Source organism: Amblyomma americanum, chromosome 11 (assembly GCF_052857255.1).
Source record: "Amblyomma americanum isolate KBUSLIRL-KWMA chromosome 11, ASM5285725v1, whole genome shotgun sequence".
Classification (NCBI taxonomy): domain Eukaryota; kingdom Metazoa; phylum Arthropoda; class Arachnida; order Ixodida; family Ixodidae; genus Amblyomma; species Amblyomma americanum.
The window spans coordinates 36,492,743-36,515,261 of record NC_135507.1 but is presented as its reverse complement, the minus strand read 5'-3'; the positions used below and the strand labels follow the sequence as shown (position 1 = coordinate 36,515,261).

The following is a 22,519-nucleotide window of genomic DNA, read 5'->3' as shown; positions in this document are numbered from 1 at the left end:
TCCATCAAAATCTAGGTATCGACGCCCATGTTTAATCCCAGACCTGTGAGCAACATAGCCATGAGCGACAGTAGCCTCGCAGTCAGGAATACGTTGTAGTATAATGCAAGAACCATCCTTACCTGAACGTTTGGTAGCTTTCCTTTGAGTTGCCTGATATCCCGGACTGCTGCTGCAGCTTTGTCCTCGGAAAGCAGGTCATCTGCGAGTTTCTCTTCCGCCACAAGAGCTTCCTTCTTATGTAGGTATGGCCCGAAGTTTGGTAGAGTCTGGAACACAGCGTCAGAGCACACATGAGGCGGCTTTGTCGGCTATTGTGGTAATGCAATTGCTATTCTTATACAAAGCCGTTGCTAATGATTGAAAATTTGGGACAAACGTCTTCGTGTTTTTTTTTACTCCCTCCTTGCGCACTTCTCTACTATGTTTGCCTGCGTACAGTCACTACGTGCTTCAACATTATATACCGCACACACACTGCAGCTTTCTTCGGCACATAACCGATTACGATTTCAGCAATGCACACCTTCTGCCAACATTTCCTCTATAACTGTGCATGCTCCGAGTTTTCATATACTTTTCAAATATTCCGACATTTACATGCGCCTTTTGATTTTGCTCGCTTGGCCTTTCTCGAAATAATTTCTGTGAATATCGACGAGCCCACGATACAAGCTCACAAGAAGAACTGCAAAATTGATGTTGAAACAGAGAAAAAACAAAGTGAACCACACCCGAGCACTAAACAAATCTCGCTAAAATTCATTAATTACAAGTAACATTTTACACAAAGTCCCCGGCGTCGCGAGATGGTCCTGCTGTCCGCGTATCACTATGCTGCCACTGTTAAATTTCCTAGAAAAAGGGTAAGAGAGGAATACTCCGATACTAAATATAATTCTATTAGGGAATAGTTCCCCGAAGAATGTAGCCGCGTTTACATTAATGCGACAGTAGCGCATCGCATTTCCTAGCGTACCGTGCGGAGCCGACGCGCTACTCTTTGCACGTGCCGCATCAAGTCTGGCGGGACACCTTTCGCCCATTGCACGCGACAGAGGGGTCCAGTCACCCCCATCTTGAGCAAAGTGTGCTTTTTTATCCGGCTAGGGAGGGGGGAGGGTGTACTGTATAGCCACGACAGGGAGGAAGAGGGACACCTCTAAGCCTGTTTCCATTAACCCCTGAAGTCGATTCGCCATTCTCGATTTATCCCCGTCTGGTGATGCGACACGCTTTCCTAGCGCATCATCACCGTTTACATGAATGCGATGCGGTAAAAAGCTGATGCGATTCGCTGCTATCACATTCATGTAAATGCGGCTTATGACATAATAAAGCCGTCCGCCTACGAAGAAAAGCTGCACAACGTTCTCGTATTTCTTAAGTTTTCTCAGTAATTCGTACTCGCCCTGCAAGCTACCTGCCGTCTTGGTAAATTTCGTTAGTGGAGCAATGGCTCTGATGGGGCGTTCGTCCCAGGTTCGAGCACCGGACGAGGGCAAATTCTTTTTCTACGACAGAGGTATGAAGTTCTGTAGATGTGCAGTGAAGCCCTAGAGGTACTTCGCGGCAGTCTAATTATAATTATTTCTTGTTTTACAATTTTGTTTATATCCAAGTATTTTACTGTAGCAGAATATTTTGACGGGATAGTTGATGCATGGCTCCAGATTAAAGAAATCTGGAGAAAAAATGTGTATGTACAGAGGTGATCACATGTGCCTAGGGAGCTCAAGCGGGCTTCTGCGGAGGGAAGGAAGCGAAATTATAAATCAGGTTCTGAGTTCCCAAGATAATACTTGAGGCCGTGCATCGTTGAATATACATAAAAACTGTGTAGGCACACCCTGGTCCTACCACAGCTGCTGTGCTAATACCTCACTTCGTTGCCTCCGAAGCACACGTCTACAGTGCTCTAGACTATCTTAATCACCTCTTTAGTTCTGTCTCGCTTGTCCTCTATTTGTTTGCGCAGCTTCTATTATTATTATAAATATTTTGCTGTTCCTTTAAGTTTCGCGTCAAACGACTGACAGAACCTACATAAATGTTTGCTTAACTCGTTCAGATAGCTCAGTGTTGCTACTAAAACGCTGAGCCTCCCTTATATGAAACAAACTTTAAATTTCAGAGAGCGTAAATTCAAGCGGCCAAGAGATGAGTATCTATTTGGTAGGCACGAACAAAATGTTTGATATATGCTTATGAAGAAGCAATCGGCAGTCGTTAGATGGTGTGAGCCTTCACCAGTCCACGTCTTGGCTATTTTTTACCTGGCTTCCAAGCCTAGAAGGTTTGACCACCGGCTTTCCTTTCTGGTGCGGCCGAACTGGGGGTGATTGTCCGTCCCACGATTCCATGCCTTCTAGGTTCTTCACGTACAGGGCTGCCTTGAGGCCAGTCAGGTAGTCCTCGATCACGGTGAAGTCCTGGTTCTGCACCGAACTGCACACCTAACAAAACAAGACCAAGTACAGCATGAGAAAAAGTTGAGGCTGTTAGTCCTCTCTGGAGAGGATGACTGTCAGCTGTTAACGTACGGCATCCATCCTTTCCAAAATAAGCAGCTCCCATGACCGCAGAAAACAGCCCTAGCTAATATGACCTCAAAAACGGCACGTTCTCATTGGTCGAAAGACGACTACGTCGACTTGGAGCAGTGCTGCACTATTACTAGGAGAACGCCGCAGGAAATTCAGGAAACGAAGGAGAGATTGTAGATTAAAAAAGACAGTGAGGGGAACGGAACCCAGGCCCGGTTTGCCATCCTCCGTGAGTGGGAGACGATTAGGGACAAAAAGGAAAGACATTATAAAAAGGATAGAGCGCGTGCAGAAGAAGATGCATGCACCCTTATTATAAGGTGTCTCATAGACTTAGAGATTGCAAGTACTGCCGAAGATGTTGCGTTACTCTCTCAGCCATCCGTATATATCGCCAGTGTACAAGAACCTCCCGCCACATTTACAGCTATCACTCTGAAAACAGGCAGTAAACCTTCCAGCAACCGCGCGAAATCGAAACTATGGGGCTCGCCTGTAGTACGGAGGCGCCAGCCTGCAGGAACTGGTAGCCGGCCTCTGCGGAGTCGATGCCTCCCGTCGCCAGGATGGGGAATCCCGGCAGCGCTCGGGCGATGGCTGACACGGCCTTCAGTGCGATGGGCCGTATGGCGTTGCCCGACACGCCACCGTACGTGGTCCGCTTCTCGACACCGACGCCCGGCCACGGGTCGTTGTTGTACTTGAGGCTCATGAGGCCCGACACCGTGTTCACTGCCGTGACACCGTCGGCCTTGCCTGCAGTAGAGGAACGATTCAGGCAGCGTTCAACGCTGCGCTCCATAGGTGGAGTATTTAAATTGGCCTTAAGTGCATTGCTCGTTCCCGAAGAAAACGTGAAAAAATGTCTCTAATTAGGAAGATAGCCTTAGTAAGGTGGCCGAACCACTTTGCTTATCACCGCTTTTTCAGATTCGTAGGATTTGTTGCTGGAATCAGTAGCCGATGCAAAACTTGAGTTTAGAACATTGGTCTTGAAATATGGGGGTACATTGGAGAATTGTACGGAAAAAGTACACTTTTTTTCGGGAACAAAGTAGAGCATTTATGAATGTCATCCACGTGAAGACGCTAACTGCTGATTGCAAATAAAATCCAAAATGTACAGTTCTGGTAGGAAAATAGCATAGCAACTATGTAATCCATAAGCAAGGCACTGAAATGAGTAATCGCGATAACAAGACATACAGTCGAGCCATTTACCTTAGATACTGATTTCCACTAAAGTGGCATACGCGACTAAGGAACGCAGCTGCAAATACGCCTCAAAGGACGACCTCCAGCTAACCGCGATGACCGATTGTCATGACGTTGCGGTTAATCCCAATTCGTGGAGGCACCTACCAATCATCTGCCAGGTCACCGTCACTGGCTGAAGGACTTCCTTTAACGAGCATTAGACACTGCGTTATTGCGCTGTAGCCTCGTCTGCAGCCTACAAAAACGGTCGCTTCTTCTACCAAGAGAAAAATGTTTAAAAGCACTGTACACTGGCGACGCTGCTTTTTTCTTTCTTATTGTCTATGCTCTTTAGCAGGCGTCATATTACGGGAATGCTCCATGTAGCGAAGGATGCATGTTTAGTTACCTTCTCCGCTGCAACTTAAATTACAAGTGCCCTGCTTATTCATAAACTTATTTATATCGCCTTCTGTAGGTTAAGCCACTTACCTTCGTAGGCTGCCTTTGCAATTGTGACAACGTTGGTGACATTTGGAGTAAGCTTGGCAAAGAAAGGAATCTTCACAGCCTTCCGCACCCAGAGGCAAATGTTTCGAACCAGCTCCGGATCCTTAAAAGAATGTTAAAAAAAAGCACCTTCTAAGTTCAAATATATTTTCCCATAGCGTAAAGCTCATAACTGTCATAGACGTGCGCCTTACCTGCCCGCAAGCCAGTCCCATTCCCCTTTCGCCCATTCCATGTGGACATGAGAGGTTCAGTTCCAGCGCATCTGCTCCGGCTGCCTAAATAAGATACCGGGAACTCCCTTTAGTTTTTTTGTGATTGGTACATTGTGAAGATATGAACTCTCTCAAAAACGCCTAGAGTGTACGGTTATGGACGGCGCCTCTTATGGTTCAGGCGTACCTGAATGTTACGGCGACATTTGGTGCGCACTGGAGAGCGCTCATATAATAATTGGTTTTTGGGGAAAGGAAATGGTGCAGTATCTGTCTCATATATCGTTGGACACTTGAGCCGCGCCGTAAGGGACAGTATAAAGGAGGGAGTGAAAGAAGAAAGGGAGAAAGAGGTGCCGTAGTGGACGGCTCCGGAATAATTTCGACCACCTGGGGATCTTTAACGTGCACTGACATCGCACAGCACACGGGCGCCTTAGCGTTTTTCCTCCATAAAAACGCAGCCGCCACGGTTGGGTTCAAACCCGGTAACTCCGGCTCAGTAGTCGAGCGCCCTAACCACTGAGCCACCGCGGCACTCAACGCCTTTCGTGGGCGTTATTACCTGCTTAAATATCATGTGCGAAGGTTTTGGTAACGACATAAGACGGTGACACCGTTTAACCAAGAGAATATCTAGTGCCTACGCACATAACAAAGCAATACAGAATAGAAGGCTAAATTTCTCTGAGTAATTACTGCGTTGTAAGTGCGGCCATGGCAAAGAAAGACTAACTTGCTGCTCAGTTGAATTGTGCATGTATGAAAGCTTTAGCACGGTGCGATCCACTTTGGCGAGGAGCCATGCGCAGATGGTTCCGAAGGGCTCAGTGTTGGCAGGCATCTGTGCATCTACCACTGTAAAGGCGCTGTTGGGTCATACAGGTTATCGGTTCATGGTTGCTGATCGAGGAGAGTGTTGAGCTAGAACGCCATATAAATAATTGTTTGTGGAAAATAGCTAGCTGTATGGTTATTTCTACTTCGTGTCTCTAAGCTTTTTTGTTTAATGTGAAGAAGTCAAGGAGAAATTGAAGCATCTTTTCAAGTAGTGGTTTGAGATCCTTGACGAGATGCTGAATATATGCGTCACGGCAAGCAGGCATGCTATAATAGCGAGGGTGCATGCAATGAAGCAACGGCTGCAGCACGGTAGCACAAGTGTACCCTTGAAAAAAGCTCGTTTAAAGACAACAATAAAGGAACAAGGCGAAGAAGTGGTGGTTCAAAACGTTAATTTGGTTTTAAAATAACCATTTTGCCAAACACCTTTAAAATAAGCAATAAGTAAGGATATATAACAAGCTGCGAAAAAGAAATCTAACGCGAAAGTGGAAATTCCCGTTGTTACCTCAGCACGTTTCGCAAGCTCCGTCCAGTCCTCCTCGTTGAAAGTGCACATGATGCTGGCGATCACAATCTGGAAGAAGTATATCGTGCTATTTCAACGTACTGTATCTATCTAGCGAAATAAAAATTGTTACGATCAGGCATTCGAAGCACCGATATGAACAGATAGTATTCTGCTGCCTGAAAGAATGAATTAACGTTGTGCCTAATTATACGACATACAAGCTGCAAACGGGTGAATACCATACAATTTGGTCAATTAACGAAGTATTTGAACTCAAAAACTGCCTAAATTTATTTCGATAACGCTTCACTTGAACTTGTGCTTTCATATGCACTAGGCTTCATAGTGATTGGTTTCGCAAAGCGGTTGATAGCTTGCTTACAGCAAAACAAAAGCAAGATTGAATGACTGCACTGAAAGGGCTTACTTCTCATTGCAGATTTCAGATTTGCAGAATAACTACAGATATTTTATCAGTGCAGATACAGACAAAAATCATCATGAAATGAAGAGTCTCTTATAAGCACAACTTACGTGGTCGGGGAAGTCCCTCTTGAGTTCAGCTATGCTGCCACACCAGTAAGCTGAAGTTTTTTCGCTGATGAGTTCGATGTTCAGGAAAGAGCCCTGACCGGGTCCGTAGGTGTGCCCGAAGGTCGACCCGCGAATGATGCGAGGCGACACGTTTGTCACGACATCCTGCGCAAACAGAGCTTTCTTTTACCTTAAAACAGTTCAATATGAGGACATGCAAAGGCTTTTGAGGAGAATCCGAGGAATGAAATTCGGCGGCGATCCACAAACCTTTACGCCTAACTCCCCCCCATTCCGCATGGGGTAAAGCTTTCATACGTCCAGAAGTCTTCTATAGACTCTTCAGCCAGATTAAAATGATGAGAAATCCCCTATAAGTCTTTATTTCTTTCAAAGCGAAAGCTTTACTGGCCTAGCGGCGCTGATTTACAGTATTACTAATGAGGTATTGAGCAATCACCCACCTGCCTGGCCCACCTTACAGACCGGACCTCACACCAACGCACTCTTCGATATTTCACAGAATAAAGAGCATTTGAAAGGTGCGCGGTTCGCATGCCATAAAGAGGACCACCGACGGAACGTAACGCATGGTGACGTCAATATTTGTCCTCATTTGTTATATGAGCGCATGCAAAGGCCAGCGCTCTGAGGCTGCAAGTGGACAGCCGTTCGCGGAAGCTACGTCGAAAAGTGACGCGCTCATGGGAAAGGTGACATTGTTAACATTAATTTTATTGTAACATCTCTCAATTCTCGCACCTAATATAATGGTCGTAGTGCACAATATAAAGGAAATCATATAGTCCAACGCCATGAAATGTGGTATGCATCGTCAGGCTTGTTCTACCCGCTGTTAACCTTTCGGTTCTGCCCTCAGTTCTGGAATGTTAGTGACTTGCCTTGTCCAGGCCGAAGGTCTTAGTGAGCGCGAAGCCCCAGCCAGCTTTGAAAGCGCGCCGGATCATGGCGCTTGAGGTTGTAGGAGGGGCACTGGCCAACCCGAAGGGGTTCTTGAACTTGAGGCCACAGAATTCCACACTGAGGTCCACCAAGTCTATGGGCGTGTAGAAGCGAGGCAGCTCGGGTACCGCAGGCACAGGCAGGTTGTGCAGCGACTGCAGAGACCATTCAAAAGGGGCTGCTAAGTCCATCATAGTAAGCCTGTAGCATTTATGTAAAATTAGAAACACATATCACATGTCTATACAGTACGCGGTAAGTGCTTGGGGCGACGGGTGCTCTGAGTTGAGTAAGTAAATGGTACACGGTCAAAGTCTTGATAATGAAAGGCCACTTTTGCATCATTCCACAGCACAGTTTTGCCTATTTCTTTTTTAAGTTGTTAATGTTTTAACACAGAGAGCTCGAAAGAAAAGCATTTGATGGCTAACGGCATGACTAATAGCGCCAGACAAATATACAGGTACCCTTTAGTTCTAAACAAAGGGCTGATACCGCTGGCCAGCTGAAGTTACAGCAGGCAATCAACGGGTTCATAAAAATGTACCTCCATGGACATAAAGTTAGAATGAACCAAGGCATCAGGTGCACTCTCGAAGCATAAATTTATTCCGGCCGCACAGGTTAATTTCTAGTACTGATTGGTTATGTTTTTAATGGACATCATGAAGAAAATATTCTAATAATAATAATTGGTTTTCCGGGAAACGAAAATGGCGCAGTACCTGTCTCATATATCGTTGGACACATGAACCGCGCCGTAAGGTAAGGGATAAAGGAGGGAGTGAAAGACGAAAGGAAGAAAGAGGTGCCTTTGTGTAGGGCTCTGGAATAATTTCGACTACCTGGGGATCTTTAACGTGCACTGACATCGCACAGCACACGGGCGCCTTAGCGTTTTTGCCTCCATAAAAACGCAGCAGCCGAGGTCGGGTTCGAACCCGGGAACTCCGAATCAGTAGCCGAGTGCCCTAACCACTGAGCCATCACGGCAGGTTAGAAAATATTCTGCTTATTCCTTTTTTTTCACAACTGCAGTATATAGTTGTCATGAATCCGGAATTTCTTAGTTTTGCCGCACTTTTTATTTAGAGGTATTTTTTAGGTTTTACAAGTCTACACAATGACGTAAAAACTGTATCCTAAGTCGAAAGCTAAATACCCCCAACGCCTGCTTTACTAATGCACCTAAAGCATATATAGCGATGTACTCATCCGATGACCGTGTATAACTATCGCATCCTAATTAGAGGTCAGCGCAATAGAACTAGGGATTTCCACAACCAACCTGCAAGTACTTGTGTATGTGCCAGGAGGCTGTCTTTCCGTCGTTGACGGCCTCCACGGTGGTCTCGGAGACTCCGGCCAAGTCTCCCCCGCAGAACACCCATGGCTCACTCGACTGCATCGTCTTCGTGTCGACTTCGGGCTGCCCGTATTTGTTTAGCTTCAGCGGACTAAGCGCCTCCACAACTGGAAAGGCAAGGTTTCAATAGCTCTAAGGTCCAACTTAAGATGCGACAAACAGAAGTCTTGCAGCATGGAAATAAAAAGACAAAATAGCTTCTTTAACTGTTTGTTTAATTTCGATCATAGGGTGGAGCATGCTACCAAAGAACCTCGTCAACATTTTGGGCTTTAAGTACTTCTTGGAATTTAATTTCAACGCTTTATTCAGGTTCGCATGTGCATGAATTTACATTTCTTGTTGTACATATGTTATTTGTAATATTCACGTTTGAACGGCTTTATTTGTTACTAAGAAGAAAGGTGTTACCTCCTCTCTGTTGTTTCATGTCTTCCCTGCGCAAAGCCTTCAGCATTTGTAGGTATTCACTAAATAACTAACAACTAAATCATCGGGCACACATAGTACAGCACCTCCCCTGAACCAGGCGTGTTTGACGGGACAATTCTTTTTAAGTGTTTCGAATCACTCGCCCGGCATAAGAAAGCCCGCGCAATTAAGCGCCCTCTCTCGGCATTATGAGTAACAGCATTGAATAATGACTAAATACTAGTTAGAGAAAGGTCACGTACAATTGAATGTACAGGACGGACCACGCTTAACGGGAACACTTGAGCACTTGAGCACAGTCTTCCCAAGCAGCGCAGGTAATTGATCCAAAATTAAAAATGTATCGGAAAATGCTGATCCTACAAAGGACCAGTGTGAAACCATTTTTTCTCAATGTTGTACCAATTACCTGTGCTGCCTGGGATTATTCCTATTTTCGCGCGGTAAAAAGGTGCTTCATAAGTCTGTGAGACACACCATCGTTCTCGAATACGCTACCTGACATATCTCCCAACGTGGATCCGAAGGCGGAAATGATGAAGTCCGCCTTCAGCCGCACCACCTGCTCTTCGTCCTCAATCCAGCTGCCGTCCTCGGTCTGTTCCGTCCTCAGGAACTCCATGCCCTTGATGCGGCCCTCGTGCACCAGAAGGTTTCTCGGTGCCAGGAACGGCAGGAACTCGCACTTTTCCTCTTTGGCCAGCTCCATCTGGAAGGCGGTATGACGTAGAACAACAGTGCATCATGGGCTTAAGAGCATGCCGACTTAAATCGGCTTCTCACGAACGGGTACCATTAGTGTTCAAGAGTCAGCACACAATGTGAGCTTTTAGCATGCGAGGAGCCGCACACTGTTGCCAGTCCAGACGCAAGATACATGGACTCGTATTTTTCAAAATAGTGGGGCCCTTTTATGAACAACGCAGTGCGTCAGCATTGAACGTTAAACGACCACAAAATTCCATGAAGTGGAAGGAGTCACGCCAACGTAACGAAAAAACGTTCGAGATCACTGCGGTAGCCCGCATTGGAGGAATTCGGAAGCTTTGATGCCTTCTCGCCCCTCTTTGCTAATCTTTGTCTCTCTTCGCACCTCTTTGCCTCTCTGAACTTTCAAATTTGGTGCCACGAATTGGCACCGCCCACTTCCGGTGTTGTCAAATTTGCCGCCACTATTGCTCCGGTCCCGCTCACTTAATGGACATTTTTGGCTCTAATTAAATAGCTAATCTTTCGATTTTGAAAATGTCTTTGGCGCAGAATCCTCACATCGTTCTCTTTCCTTTGAAACCACTCGTTTGATGCTACCTCTTCAAGAACGTTACAACTACTGCCGACACGTTTTGATGACCCGAAAGCACCGATCGAAATCGCCTAGAAATGCTTTCGCATTAAATGTTGACAGTGAGTGTGATCGTCGATGACTGGTTTTTCTTCGCACTGCCACGGTATGGTGTGTAACGGCAACACGAACCAAAATGATGTATACCGTATATATACATGAATGCGACTGATGCGCCCAATATGAACCGTTACTTTGCACACCCAACGTATATACGGCATTGCGACACGACGATATATTTGTCCGCTTCTCATGTGTTATGACTCAAGCATACTTTCTTAAATTCTGCAGCTTACGTGAAAGACCACACTGTCCAAAAAGGCTGTTCAATTTTTTCCCGTAACGGGCTTCGCAAAGAATCTTGTCGTGTCTTTTCACCGCTGTTGGTGGCGTCAAATCATCCACTAAACCAACATCTCGTGTACAACATCCGCACTGCTGACGTTTCAACGTCAGGTGCACTCTCGCAGCATAAATTTATTCCAGGCACGAGGGTGAATTTCTAGAACTGATTAGTTTTGGTTTTATAGGGTTTAACTTCTCAAGGCGACTCAAGTTATGAGGGACGCTTTCTAGTATTGAAATATTGCCTGTTAATCAGATACGATTCCTGATAAAGGTATAGTTTTATCCTTGCACGGGACATATGTCTCGGGTCAAGGTAAGTATTTAGAGCCATAACCAGAGCCAGTGTTCGCGCTACTCCCTAACGATCTGCACTGAAACTTTCGCAGCAATCATTGAAGCTTACGAAACTTTGTTAATGAATCCGCTTATGATGCTCGTCGATATGCATGATTATCTCCAATAGAAAGGACTCTAAGGGCCAAGACAACAGCAAATAAGCTGAGACTTCAAAGAAGACTGAAGGCAAATGCAGTCGCTTCAGGCGACTTTGGACTTCTGTTTTCCTGAATCGAAGAAAAACAGGTACTTATTTGGATTTTTTTTTACATTTTATTCCACGAAACCATGCATGTGGCGCGGCTTAACGAACATCTTCACTTAAGTGCAACGACAAATCCGATGCAGCTTTTTGAGCTTAAAAGCTAACATCGTCCGCCAAAGCTGACCGGGAAGCCTTTCGAAAGAAACCCGCTTTATTTCGACTAGAAACTGTTTCTTACGGTTGTGCATTCAAGATAGCTTAAGCTCATGTAATGACGAAGGAATGTGCTTTGAGTGAAAACTGCAGAAATTGCGGACAATAAATAGAATCAGAAAACGTTTATATGACGGGAAGCAACTCTCCAGAATTCAAAGTTCAGAATGTTGCCGTAATAAACAAAAACTTACGGTTAATTTTTTTTTACTCAAACCCAACAAACACTACGTTAATGAGCGCCTTCCCAAACTTCCGGAGTCCCAAAACTTCAAAAGAAAAGTTCAAGAACAATGTACGACAACATTTATACATACAGTATTTGCCAAAAGTAACCAGGCACTTGGGTTAACATCTCAGCCGTAAACTCTAAAAACAAATACGCCTATATGGGTGTAAGAAGGGAGTAAGTCTTCTAGAACACACCTCTTTTGTAAAGAGAGTGCGCTTGAGGAGAGTTCACTCCCTTTTTACTACTTGCTGTTTAGAGTGTATGTTGCGGCCCTTATCAAACCCCTGAAGTTTGAAAAATATCGAAAGCTAACAAGGCTTCTCCTAACTTTACACAGATTTAGAGCTTAAGAGGTCCATAAATACTCCAATACACGCATAAGAAACAAACCACATTGATTGGTTATTTTTGACAATTACGGTGCCAATTAAGCTCGCATTTACGACGCACAACTGTGATGCCAATATTCCAAACTTTCCCTTTCAAGTTTTCACAAAGAGAAATCTGCATGATAACAATGAAAACTGAATACTCTCAATTTTAGCCTATTTATTTTTCAACGCAACCTAACAGAGGCATGGAATAAGATTTCGATGTCCAATGTAACGGATAAAAACAACCCTTTAATTACAACTCAAACCATCTTCAGTTGCAAGTAGAGAAAAATATATTTTTTTGTTGTGCGGAACTATAGAAGCAATAATCTAGTTCATTATGCATCCAAGCAGGCGCAGCTGTGTTAATGAGGCGTAATTGAGTTTTGCGGGTCGAAATCGACATATCGGTCATGACATATGACGTAATAGAGGGCTTCAGATTATTTTTGGCAAAATGAGGTTCTTTCATGCGCAGTGAAACGTCGCTACACAAGCGTTTTTGCATCTCGACTTTGCCCCGCCGCGGTGGCTCAGTGGTTAGGGCGCTCGACTACTGATCCGGAGTTCCCGGGTTCGAACCCGACCGCGGCGGCTGCGTTTTTATGGAGGAAAAACGCTCAGGCGCCCGTGTGCTGTGCGATGTCAGTGCACGTTAAAGATACCCAGGTGGTCGAAATTATTCCGGAGCCCTCCACTACGGCACCTATTCTTCCTTTCTTTCACTCCCTCCTTTATCCCTTCCCTTACGGCGCGGTTCAGGTGTCCAAAGATATATGAGACAGATACTGCGCCATTTCCTTTCCCCAAAAACCAATTATTATTATTATTATCTCGACTTCGCAAAGATGCGGTCGCCTCAGCTAGGATCGAACCTGCGACCACGTGCATGGTAGCAGAATGTCGTATCTACTTAACCATCGCGTTGAAAGAGAACGTAGTGCATGAAAAAACATAGCAACAAGATTTTAAAGAAACTTCCTTGACAGCCTGACGAATTCTTTTTATTACTGAACATTTTTCCCTGGCAAACACGCTTTTTGTGTTTATTCTTCCAGCGAATAGAAAGATATTGGTGTAATTACTATTCATTGGGCATAGCCCGTTGCAAATCTTGAGTTTTTTCAGTGCATGTGCTTAGAATTAAGTTCTTATACTCGTTTTACAATGATCACGCTTATTTGTCTACCTTTGAAAAATTGTAAATTCGACGTCCTCAAGAGACGCATGGGTTATGAGGGCTTTCTGACGGGTCAATTGGTTCATTATCTTCGAATAAAAAGCTTGGGTTGAAATTACAAACACAGCAAGAACCAAGAGAGCCGCTTCTGTCCTGTGGTCTCTCTCGATTCCTCCTGTGGTCGTAATTTCAGCGCTAGCTATTTAATCAAAGATGGGATACGAGGGACTCCTGCAGGGGAGGGCTCCGGATTAATTTAGACCTCCTGAGGCTCTCTGACGTGCGCTGACATCGCATAGCACACGGGTGCCTTGAGCACTTCGCCTTCATCGAAACGCTAACTTTACGCGCTTACTATGTTGCGGTGATTTCCCTTGTCTCATGGCACGAAGTATAACAAAAATCTATCTCAAACGCTAGATCTGTTCCTTTTTATTCTACATTAGAGCTGTTCCAAAATAATTTTTATGCGAGTCGTTCTTCTGTCGCGACTTTCACCTGCAGACTGAATGAAATTGTTCCCCGGGTGTTTGATTTAATGCAGCTCGTGCAATAACTCAAGCTTGAAGGGTATGAAATAATTCAAAATAAATTAATTTAACGTATCTCTCTCTCACCTCTTCGGGGACCGCGCGGATGTTGGTGAACCCCTTGCGGAAGACGACGAAGACGCGCCTTGCACCGCACCGCAGCGCCGAGGTGGCGCAGTCGAAGGCCGTGTCTCCGGCACCGAGGACAATGACGTTCCCGTGCAGGCTGGGCAGCGACTGCTTGCAGCGGCACATTCCTGTCGGCGGGAAGCGGGACCGAAGGAATGCACTGCACTGTTTGCCCAAGAATGTGTCGAGGATTGCTGGAGGAACGCGAGTGCTTGGATATTCATCATTCTTTTCCCTCTGCCCTGTACGACAGGGCGAGTAGTTCAAGACCACACTGAGAAGACGCACAAACTGGTGAAGTTTGTAAGTAATCGACATGAAAACATTTTGAAGGACTCGCCTTGTGCAAGCTGCTGTCTTGGCCAATACGGAAAGCAAGGCGCTTCAATCTTTTTGTAAGCATTAAATAATAAGCGCAAAGCGTACAGCTAGAGGAAATATTCAGGGAAGCACTAAAGAACCATATCTATTTTTTCTTCAGGATTCAACTGAAAAGAATGGATCTAAATCAAACTTCGTTAACAAAGAATCTGAACACGTTTCGGGCACATAAACCTAGGGAGCAGTTTTTGACTGTATGCTGAAGTGTTCTTTTTAGTATTGCTCCAAGCCGTAAGTTAGCTTTGTTTACTTTTTCGTCTTTAAGGTATAAAAATGGACTTCTGTAGACCTAAGCAGGTGCCTATGTGGCTCGTGTCGAGTGAATTACGGTTCGTTTTGAGCTAGGTTGAATCAGCCTTTCAGCTTTTGCGATACCACCTTGTAATGAATTTCAGGATTTAGTAATTTTATTTGATCCTATTTTATTTAGTTTGTAAATATTAGCGCCCAATAAGTAACGAGCGCATCGCATGCTTCAAATAGTGAATGATATCGCGGTTACCGCAACTTCCATCCAATGGATTAACTACGCTCCCTTGAATCGAAGAAAGGCTAATTCCTCCCAAATAGCAGCACTTGCATAAACGACGTTAAGAATGCTCTTTCAAGTGTCATAATTGGTGTCAAAGCGATTTAAATTTATGTATTTTTTTGCACTTAGTGTCAAGATAGTTCCTATTGGTGCGAAGCTTCGTAATATTTCTTCGTGCTCAAAGTCACCGGCACGAGGCATCATCACTATCAGGACGCGCGATGGAACCGGATTAATCTGAAATGATTGCTGACACGTGCAGCTGCTTCAACATTATTCGAGATTGTAGTAAGTAATTTCAGCGCCTCATATCGACATTTCTACCTCAACTTTAAATTGATTGCGGTCGAAAGCAGCGGTGATCATGTTCTTCGACGACCGCCGCGCACGCGTTTTGCTATCTCCTCCGCCATGTTGTTCAGTTCTTTGTGAGCGAAAGTCGGCCCTATGAAGAGTTTCATTTGAACGCCTTTAGCTACCTTCCTGCTTGTCTTACTGCCTCCATCGTCACGTGACCCTGTTATGGCTGTTTCGGCATGGTTTTCTTCCTGTATACATCCCCGATTTCTTTTCCACTCTGCTTGAGCGCACTATTGCTTAGAACTGCTTGCTAACACACAGGATACGTATTTAGGACCTACCCGGCTTGCTGGCTTTCGACACCAGCGGCAAAAATGTCTTAGATGTAAAAAATCCGTGACTCGAGTCCAAGCCTTCAAATATTGGTATGACTTTAGGATCCGGTAGACCTGAAATATAGTGGCGCGTTTAGCAGGAGGTTAAAAAGAAACTATATGATCAGTCCATATCTTTTTCCCTAACTCTCAGAAAATCAAACCACTTTCTATACTTGCCTATGCCAAGGAAGACTACATCGTAGTCCTTCTTAAGAGACTCAAGTGTGAAGTCTCGTCCTAGAGCCTTGTTGAACTCGACCTGAAAGGACAAGAGAGGTTTTAATGTGGAGTTCCATATGTAGTTATAAATTGTGTGCATGTTTTCTACTTACTCTGACACCCAAGTCTTTGACGAGGTCCAGTTCGAACGACACCACATCGAAAGGTAGCCGATACTGAGGAATCTCTGCTGAGCTGAAAGCGATAAATTTCATTACCAGAGAATACAATCCTTGCCCGTGCCGGCAGTTCGCCGATGTGAGCATGAACATCACGGCCTGGTTAGAAACTACGCTCACTTTAGCTTTGCTGTTGTTCGTATACGCGTTTACCTACGAGATCCTCCAAACAGATCATGCAGTTAAATGCCTAGCAGCACAGTACTTGTTCATTCCAGTGTACAATAATTACTGCGTGAAGATTTGTAGTGATAATGATAGACAATTTTTGGCAATAAAAGCGCTGTTCCTCTCGTCCAATAGAGCACGAAAAGTGTTTTAAAAGGCATACATTACGATCATGCGATAAATGTACTACTGGGGAAAAAAGTATCCGGGACACGATTTCTAGGAAAAACGTTTATTGCAGCTCTACCTCTCTACCCAGTCGCCTGATATTGTATGAGATCATTAAAGACCTAAATGTTCCTTCCTCTCTTCACAATATCAGGCGAATGAGTAGCGAAGTGGAGCTATAATAAACGTTTTTGCTAGAACTCACGTCCCGGAAACTTTTGTCCCCACTAGTACATACCTATGCGCCATTTATAAATATTTCGTTATGAGATTCCAAAATACGCATCATAGAAGCCTAAATGTTGCTCATGCGAACCAGAAGACTACTTCTGAAAGCACCTGTTTAAACCTTGCAAAGCAACATGTGCGTATAAGCTGCGAAGTACCCTCTCACACGCTTCAGCAGCCCCTGAGGAGCTAGCCTACCTGAGTCCACCGAAGTAAGCCTGCTTCTCGAAGATGACGATGTCCGAGTATCCAAGTCTGGCGAGAAACGTGGCGCAGCTCATGCTGGCTGGGCCACAACCGACGAGGGCGATCTTGGCCCTGTAGCTTGCCGGAAGTTGGTGCAGCGGGGGAAGGTTCGGTGGCCGTATTTGAGGGACCCGCATCTGCTTGAACACCTGTTCAAGCAAGCAGAGGCAATCGGTATTGATGCGTCACACCTTATATGCCGCGCAAAAAAAAATGCAGTTACACAGGCAAACTCCGGAGAAAGCTATCAAGATTTCTAATGTCATTCTGTTTGAATGTCATAGTTGTCATGAATGTCAAGCCTATGTCATAGTTATAACATATTCTGGTCATAGACACTATGGCAAAACTCATAGTTAAGAACTAATGGAAAGACTAGAATTAAAGCACGCAAAGATTATTTATAGAAACTGGGTATTTTTTTCCTAGCATGGAAAAAGCCGCAGACAAAACACACCGCACGGAGAGGGGGGTTTAAATAGAAATGAAAGAAAGGTAGGCATAGATGAAAGTAAGCAATAATGATTATAATTGGATGTGGATATCTTGAGCGGAGATAAGAATATTCTGAAGTTTTCAAGGAAGTCGAAGTCCTTCAGATGGAGTAACAAAGAGATCAGAGCATGACACAAGAAAAGGGCGCCTTCCAGGTAAAGAATCCTTAGACTATGACTTTAAAAAAACACGTACACAACAGCCATAAAACGAGTTTTTTTGGTAGTATAAGAAATTGTTCTATAATAGCAGTACTTTGAAGCTGTTCTCATTCATTCTTACATCAGTAGCGAACTGCTGCAGGCCACCGATGTTGATGGGTCCTTCTTCGGAGGCGTACAGGTTGCAGCCTCCCACACAGAGATCGCTTGTCGGGCACACCATTCCGCAGGTGAGGCCGAGGGGATTGTCCGAAAAGATGGCCTTGGCGGCACCGTAGTAGTTCTGGGGGTTAGAATCGGCGGTCACTGTTTTTTGCATTTAACACGAAACAAGAAGATACGTCTTCACTTACTACATGAGTTTCTGAAGAAGCTTCTTAACACATATTACCGTCATCGTTTTCGTGACTTTTTAAGAGGCTTAAGCGAATCTGGGTATAACTGCTAAATCAAATTTCAGTCATGAACCAGAACGACGTCTGGTGCACTCACCTTTGTCGCTATGCTGCTGATGAATGCCTTGATGTCGAGCTGCGTGGGGCAACTCTTCTGGCACGGGGCATCGGCACATTTTAAACATCTGTGAGAAAAGAAAGCTTAGCCATCATTAACGCACCCGAGTCAATCATATTCTAGTGGAAACTAATGAAGGAAGTGAACATAGCTGGGACATCTCGGGTGGAGAACAGGTAAGCGATAGTCAGCTGGGTTAGCAATACATTGGTAAAGTTTCGCAGTGGTAAAAGAGAAAAAAAACGGACCAGAAGAAAGGAAGAGGGAGGATAGGAGCGTACTCACTTCCTCTCTAGTCTGCTGGATATTTTTTTTTTTTTGCGCCGATTTGACAGTATGAATCGGTTAAGCTAATGTAGTGTATTCCAAGACATGTAAACGTAGCCATGGCAGGCAGACAGATAAGTGCAGGGTTCAGACAGGGAAACTTTGACACAATAAGTTGATTGCTGCTAGCACAAAGTATCGCTACGCTTGGCGACAAAATTTCTGGCAATTAAGGAAAAGGTACAGTAGCGGATCATCTGCAGCTGTGTCAATACGCCAAAAGTTCAGCCGCCGGACGGCTAACAGCCACGTTTCTCGCTGCACGTTTGCTTCGCTTCGTTACGGTGAAGTAGAATCTTTAAAGGTTCTAGCCCACTGTAGCTCCGTCGATAGCGTATGTGGCGCCATCTATGGCAGCTTCGCTGTAATCGGTCATACCTGGAAAATATGTTCGCAAAAAAAGGTGTTTTCGAAGTGACAGCCTAAAATTGAAAGTGTATAGTTATGTTTGAAATAGGCACTAACCGTTACCAAAACACCCTGTTTTGAGAGAAACCTAATTCTTGCGACCGGTGATTACATTCAGCTTCGTAGAACGCAAGGGCGTGTTTCCGTTCCGTAGCTCTGGCAAGAAAAGTGTTCCCTGAGTATAGTTCTAGTTCGAAGGAAGCAGCCCTTGTCCTGCAGTGGATGTAATTTTGATTGACTGACTGACTGATTTATTTATTTATTTGTTTTATTTATTTATTTATTTATTTATTTATTTATTTATTTATTTATTTATTTATTTATTTATTTATTTATTGATTGATTGATTGATTGATTGATTGATTGATTGATTGATTGATTGATTGATTGATTGATTGATTGATTGATTGATTGATTGATTGATTGATTGATTGATTGTGATGGTAGAGACGAAGGCAAAGACAATATTGCATCCCATAAATTATGTTTTCACCACCTTCGCACCACAGCAGGTTACTCTGGACGTATGTGCAATAATAAATCAGTGCACTTGCGACTCCTCACTACATCGAAGTAATGAACAGTCAAATATTGCTAACACTAAAGACGGGTTACTTGATATCAAAACACATGGGCAGAACAAAACGGTTTGGTTTATGGGGGGTTATTGTCCCAAAGCAACTCCGGGTATGAGGAACGCCGTAGTGACAGGCTCCAGAAATTTCGACCACCTGCAGTTCTTTAACGTGCACCCACTTCGCACAGTGCACGGATCTTTAGAATTTTGCCTCCATCGAAATTCGACCGCCGCGGCGGCCGGGCTCAAACCCATGTCCTTCGGGTCAGCAGCCGAGCACCGTAACAACTGAGCCACCGTCCTTTCTACCGAAAGGTAGACGGCACGAAATGCCATGCCGTCTATCTTTTTATGCTACCTCATGTATTGCTCCGTAAAGTAGTCAGTCTTTTACCATCAGCAAATTAGCCGCAAAGCGAGCATTGCTAACACATTGAACGTTTTTATCATCGTAAGCGTTACCTAGCTGCCTCTCTTAGGGCGCCCCGTTCACTCAGCGTGGTATGCTTGATGTCGTCGAAGTTTTTCTCCAGAGGCTTGCAGCTCTGAAATAGGAGAGTTGTGCTTGCTGTTAGCACAAAGCTTGAGTGAAGGAACAGTTCACTAAAAAGCAGTTAAAAACCATGCAAGCAATTTTCAGAGTCAGAGATGAAGTTTCAGCGTTCAGATTCAAATGCAACCGGCTAAGCTTTTGCCCCGTTACACAGTGGCAGGTAGAAATGGCACTTCTTTATAAGGATTATGTGCTGGGCTGGTTGGTATCTTCCATGTAACGAGGCACATTTTTTGGAATTATTCTAAACCTTATGTGGACAAAGACAACTCAGCAAGTATGAATTTAAAAGTACCGTAAAATTAACAATACACTGTCATGTATTTGATGCAATATTTCATAGTTTAGATGACCTGTGCTTCAAGTACTGTGGTTCAACAACTCCCATTCCCAGGCCTTCGACTCTAAAAGATGTGTACAGACTATCGCAAAAGTGTCTATGCCACAACCACCGCGTTGGCTTAGTGAGTGCTTTACCGCACGGTGGCGCAGTGATTATTGTTACTAAATAGCTTGCAGGTTATATTAGACTGAGATAAGATTAGGAAGGGCAATTCTGTTGCGAGTCCACACCTTACACGAACCAATTAAGTGCAGCCGTTTTAATGAGGCAGTCGTGCTGCTCCCACTGCGGCGACCATATCAGAACCTCGGGGAGAGATGATAAATTCACAAGCGTTATCAAACGCTCATCGAACTCTGTACCACCATCAAGCGTGGCTGAAACGTGAATAGCCAGCTGCAGTTTTTGGCCCGGGATGAAAGCATTTGTCCTTCCATTGTTACTATCGCAATAAATTCCCGCCGGAACGTGGCTTCCACTTAACAGCGGTGCCAAAGACTGATGAAAAAGAGAGATAAGCGGCTTGCACTTACACCGCACTTCTTATCGCTATTCCTCTTCCAGTGCTGCTTGTTTCGCTTTGTGTAGGAGCTTGGCGTTATCGTCGTCGTATGCTTGACGCGTGGGTTAAGTGCCAGAATGTTCTGCGAAAAGAAAGAGAAGACAAAAAATTTGGTCAAACCTAATTAAAATCTTTTTGCAGAATTATTATAAGGAAGAGCATAGTTACAAGTGCTAACAAAAACTATGGTAACACTCAAGTAAACTTAAGGGTGGAATGCGGTAGCATTGCATTTCACACTTTTCGCAGCTTCTATGCAACTTCTGTGCGTTTCTAGAAATGTATAATTCAGCACTACTTATTAAAGACGAGGACACAGACATGACAGGACAGGCGCTGTCTCGTCTGAAATAAGCATTGCTGGATTACTAATATAAAAACAACGCATCACCAACTAGCCTCGCAACGTAGTTTATTAAACTTCTGTATGTGTTTGCGTGCGTTTATTTGCAATTTTATGTCTATCAGCCACAATTTTCGGACTGCTAGCTGCAGCAGCAGATGTCCGTTAGGCTGCAATGGCGCCAACCTTTACATATATCATGGTTTTTTTTCTTGATCTTTCTTTTCAGTTTTTCCTCTAATGAAATCAAGATTGCCATAAAAAAACTCCCTTGCTCCCACACGAGTAGGGAAGTTGTGACAACGTCACAAGGTCACGAAACCTCTCTCGACCAATCGGCGGATTTCGTTACAACGGACCGCGGATTTTGCTCCTGGCGTGAACTCGAACGCCTCCGCATTAAAAGAAAAATTCCCGGTTAAACGCATGGCACAAGCGTCCTTCAAGTCGTCCAAAGGCATTATTATGCGTTCACTGGGTTCTAAAAATACCTTAGATTCTAGCAGCAGCAAGCGTTTAGGCTCCTGCAAGTGCACAACACTTTGAAATCATTATCATTTTGATTCCATCTGCCTTGCATGCTGTCTCCGCAGTAAAGTGAGGCGGCAACAAATGAACAGAAACTAGGATGCCAATTTTGTTCCTTAATAATAAACACAAGAGTATGTCTCCCAGTGGTATCAAGTCATTTTGCTTATCTGTCCCTAGTAAGTGGTGAGGTCCAGCTCTCCCAGCTAAACGCATTGCAGCTACTTAATTCTACGCACGGTTGCCTCCCGCCGTGGTGCAAGCCATTATAATTATCCGCAGTTCAACGTAAGCCATACTTATTCATAGCGTATATTTCTAACGCGGCAATTTAAAATAAGGCTTTGATTTATTTATTTAATCCTTTATGTAAAATTCCTCGCAGGCTTCGTAACTATGCATGTGTGATAGAGATATGCAGATGAGGAGATGAAAAATGAACAAAAGCAGATCGGCACGAAGAAAACCACACTTAAACGGCTGTCTTTTTTGTTTCCGTGGCATATAAATAGCAAGAAAGACAATGATTTACAGTACACAATGTTGAAGGGGCCGGGGTGAAGCCGCAGCCCACTAGCCAATGTTTCGACAGTAGTATTCGGCGCAAAAATGGCTAGACGTAGCCGAAGGCAAGCGTTGGCTACCGTTGGCTAGCGGACTGAAGCAACAGCCCTCCCCCACCCCCTCTTCCATGGAACACCGCGTGTTGTGTTTTTAGCTGTATACTAAATAAATTACTTACTAAAAAAAGTGAAGAAATCAATGAAAAAAACTACAGGAAATATAGCGCGGATAAAGCTTACCGCGTCAAGAAAATTAGAAAAGAAGTGGGTAGAAATATGCATTCATATGTAATCTCGGCGGACTTAGGGGCTCCTGTAAATACACTCACTTTGAAGCAACCT

At 44.4% G+C, this 22,519-nt stretch overlaps 1 protein-coding gene across 1 annotated transcript in view; it reads right to left on the bottom strand.

The window, feature by feature from the left end:
* su(r) (dihydropyrimidine dehydrogenase su(r)) overlaps nucleotides 1-22,519 on the bottom strand; it is a 34,782-nt gene that overhangs the window by 3,444 nt on the left and 8,819 nt on the right. The window contains exons 2-20 of the mRNA XM_077644128.1: nucleotides 20,715-20,825; nucleotides 19,748-19,830; nucleotides 17,953-18,040; nucleotides 17,582-17,743; nucleotides 16,757-16,953; nucleotides 15,929-16,010; nucleotides 15,774-15,855; nucleotides 15,561-15,668; nucleotides 13,965-14,134; nucleotides 9,616-9,826; nucleotides 8,608-8,792; nucleotides 7,259-7,474; nucleotides 6,357-6,521; nucleotides 5,820-5,888; nucleotides 4,448-4,531; nucleotides 4,236-4,356; nucleotides 3,040-3,302; nucleotides 2,277-2,456; nucleotides 123-269 (exon numbers count right to left, since the gene is read on the bottom strand). Of these exons, the coding sequence (XP_077500254.1) occupies nucleotides 123-269; nucleotides 2,277-2,456; nucleotides 3,040-3,302; nucleotides 4,236-4,356; nucleotides 4,448-4,531; nucleotides 5,820-5,888; nucleotides 6,357-6,521; nucleotides 7,259-7,474; nucleotides 8,608-8,792; nucleotides 9,616-9,826; nucleotides 13,965-14,134; nucleotides 15,561-15,668; nucleotides 15,774-15,855; nucleotides 15,929-16,010; nucleotides 16,757-16,953; nucleotides 17,582-17,743; nucleotides 17,953-18,040; nucleotides 19,748-19,830; nucleotides 20,715-20,825 (2,724 nt within the window). The remainder of the gene's footprint in view (nucleotides 1-122; nucleotides 270-2,276; nucleotides 2,457-3,039; nucleotides 3,303-4,235; nucleotides 4,357-4,447; nucleotides 4,532-5,819; nucleotides 5,889-6,356; nucleotides 6,522-7,258; nucleotides 7,475-8,607; nucleotides 8,793-9,615; nucleotides 9,827-13,964; nucleotides 14,135-15,560; nucleotides 15,669-15,773; nucleotides 15,856-15,928; nucleotides 16,011-16,756; nucleotides 16,954-17,581; nucleotides 17,744-17,952; nucleotides 18,041-19,747; nucleotides 19,831-20,714; nucleotides 20,826-22,519) is intronic.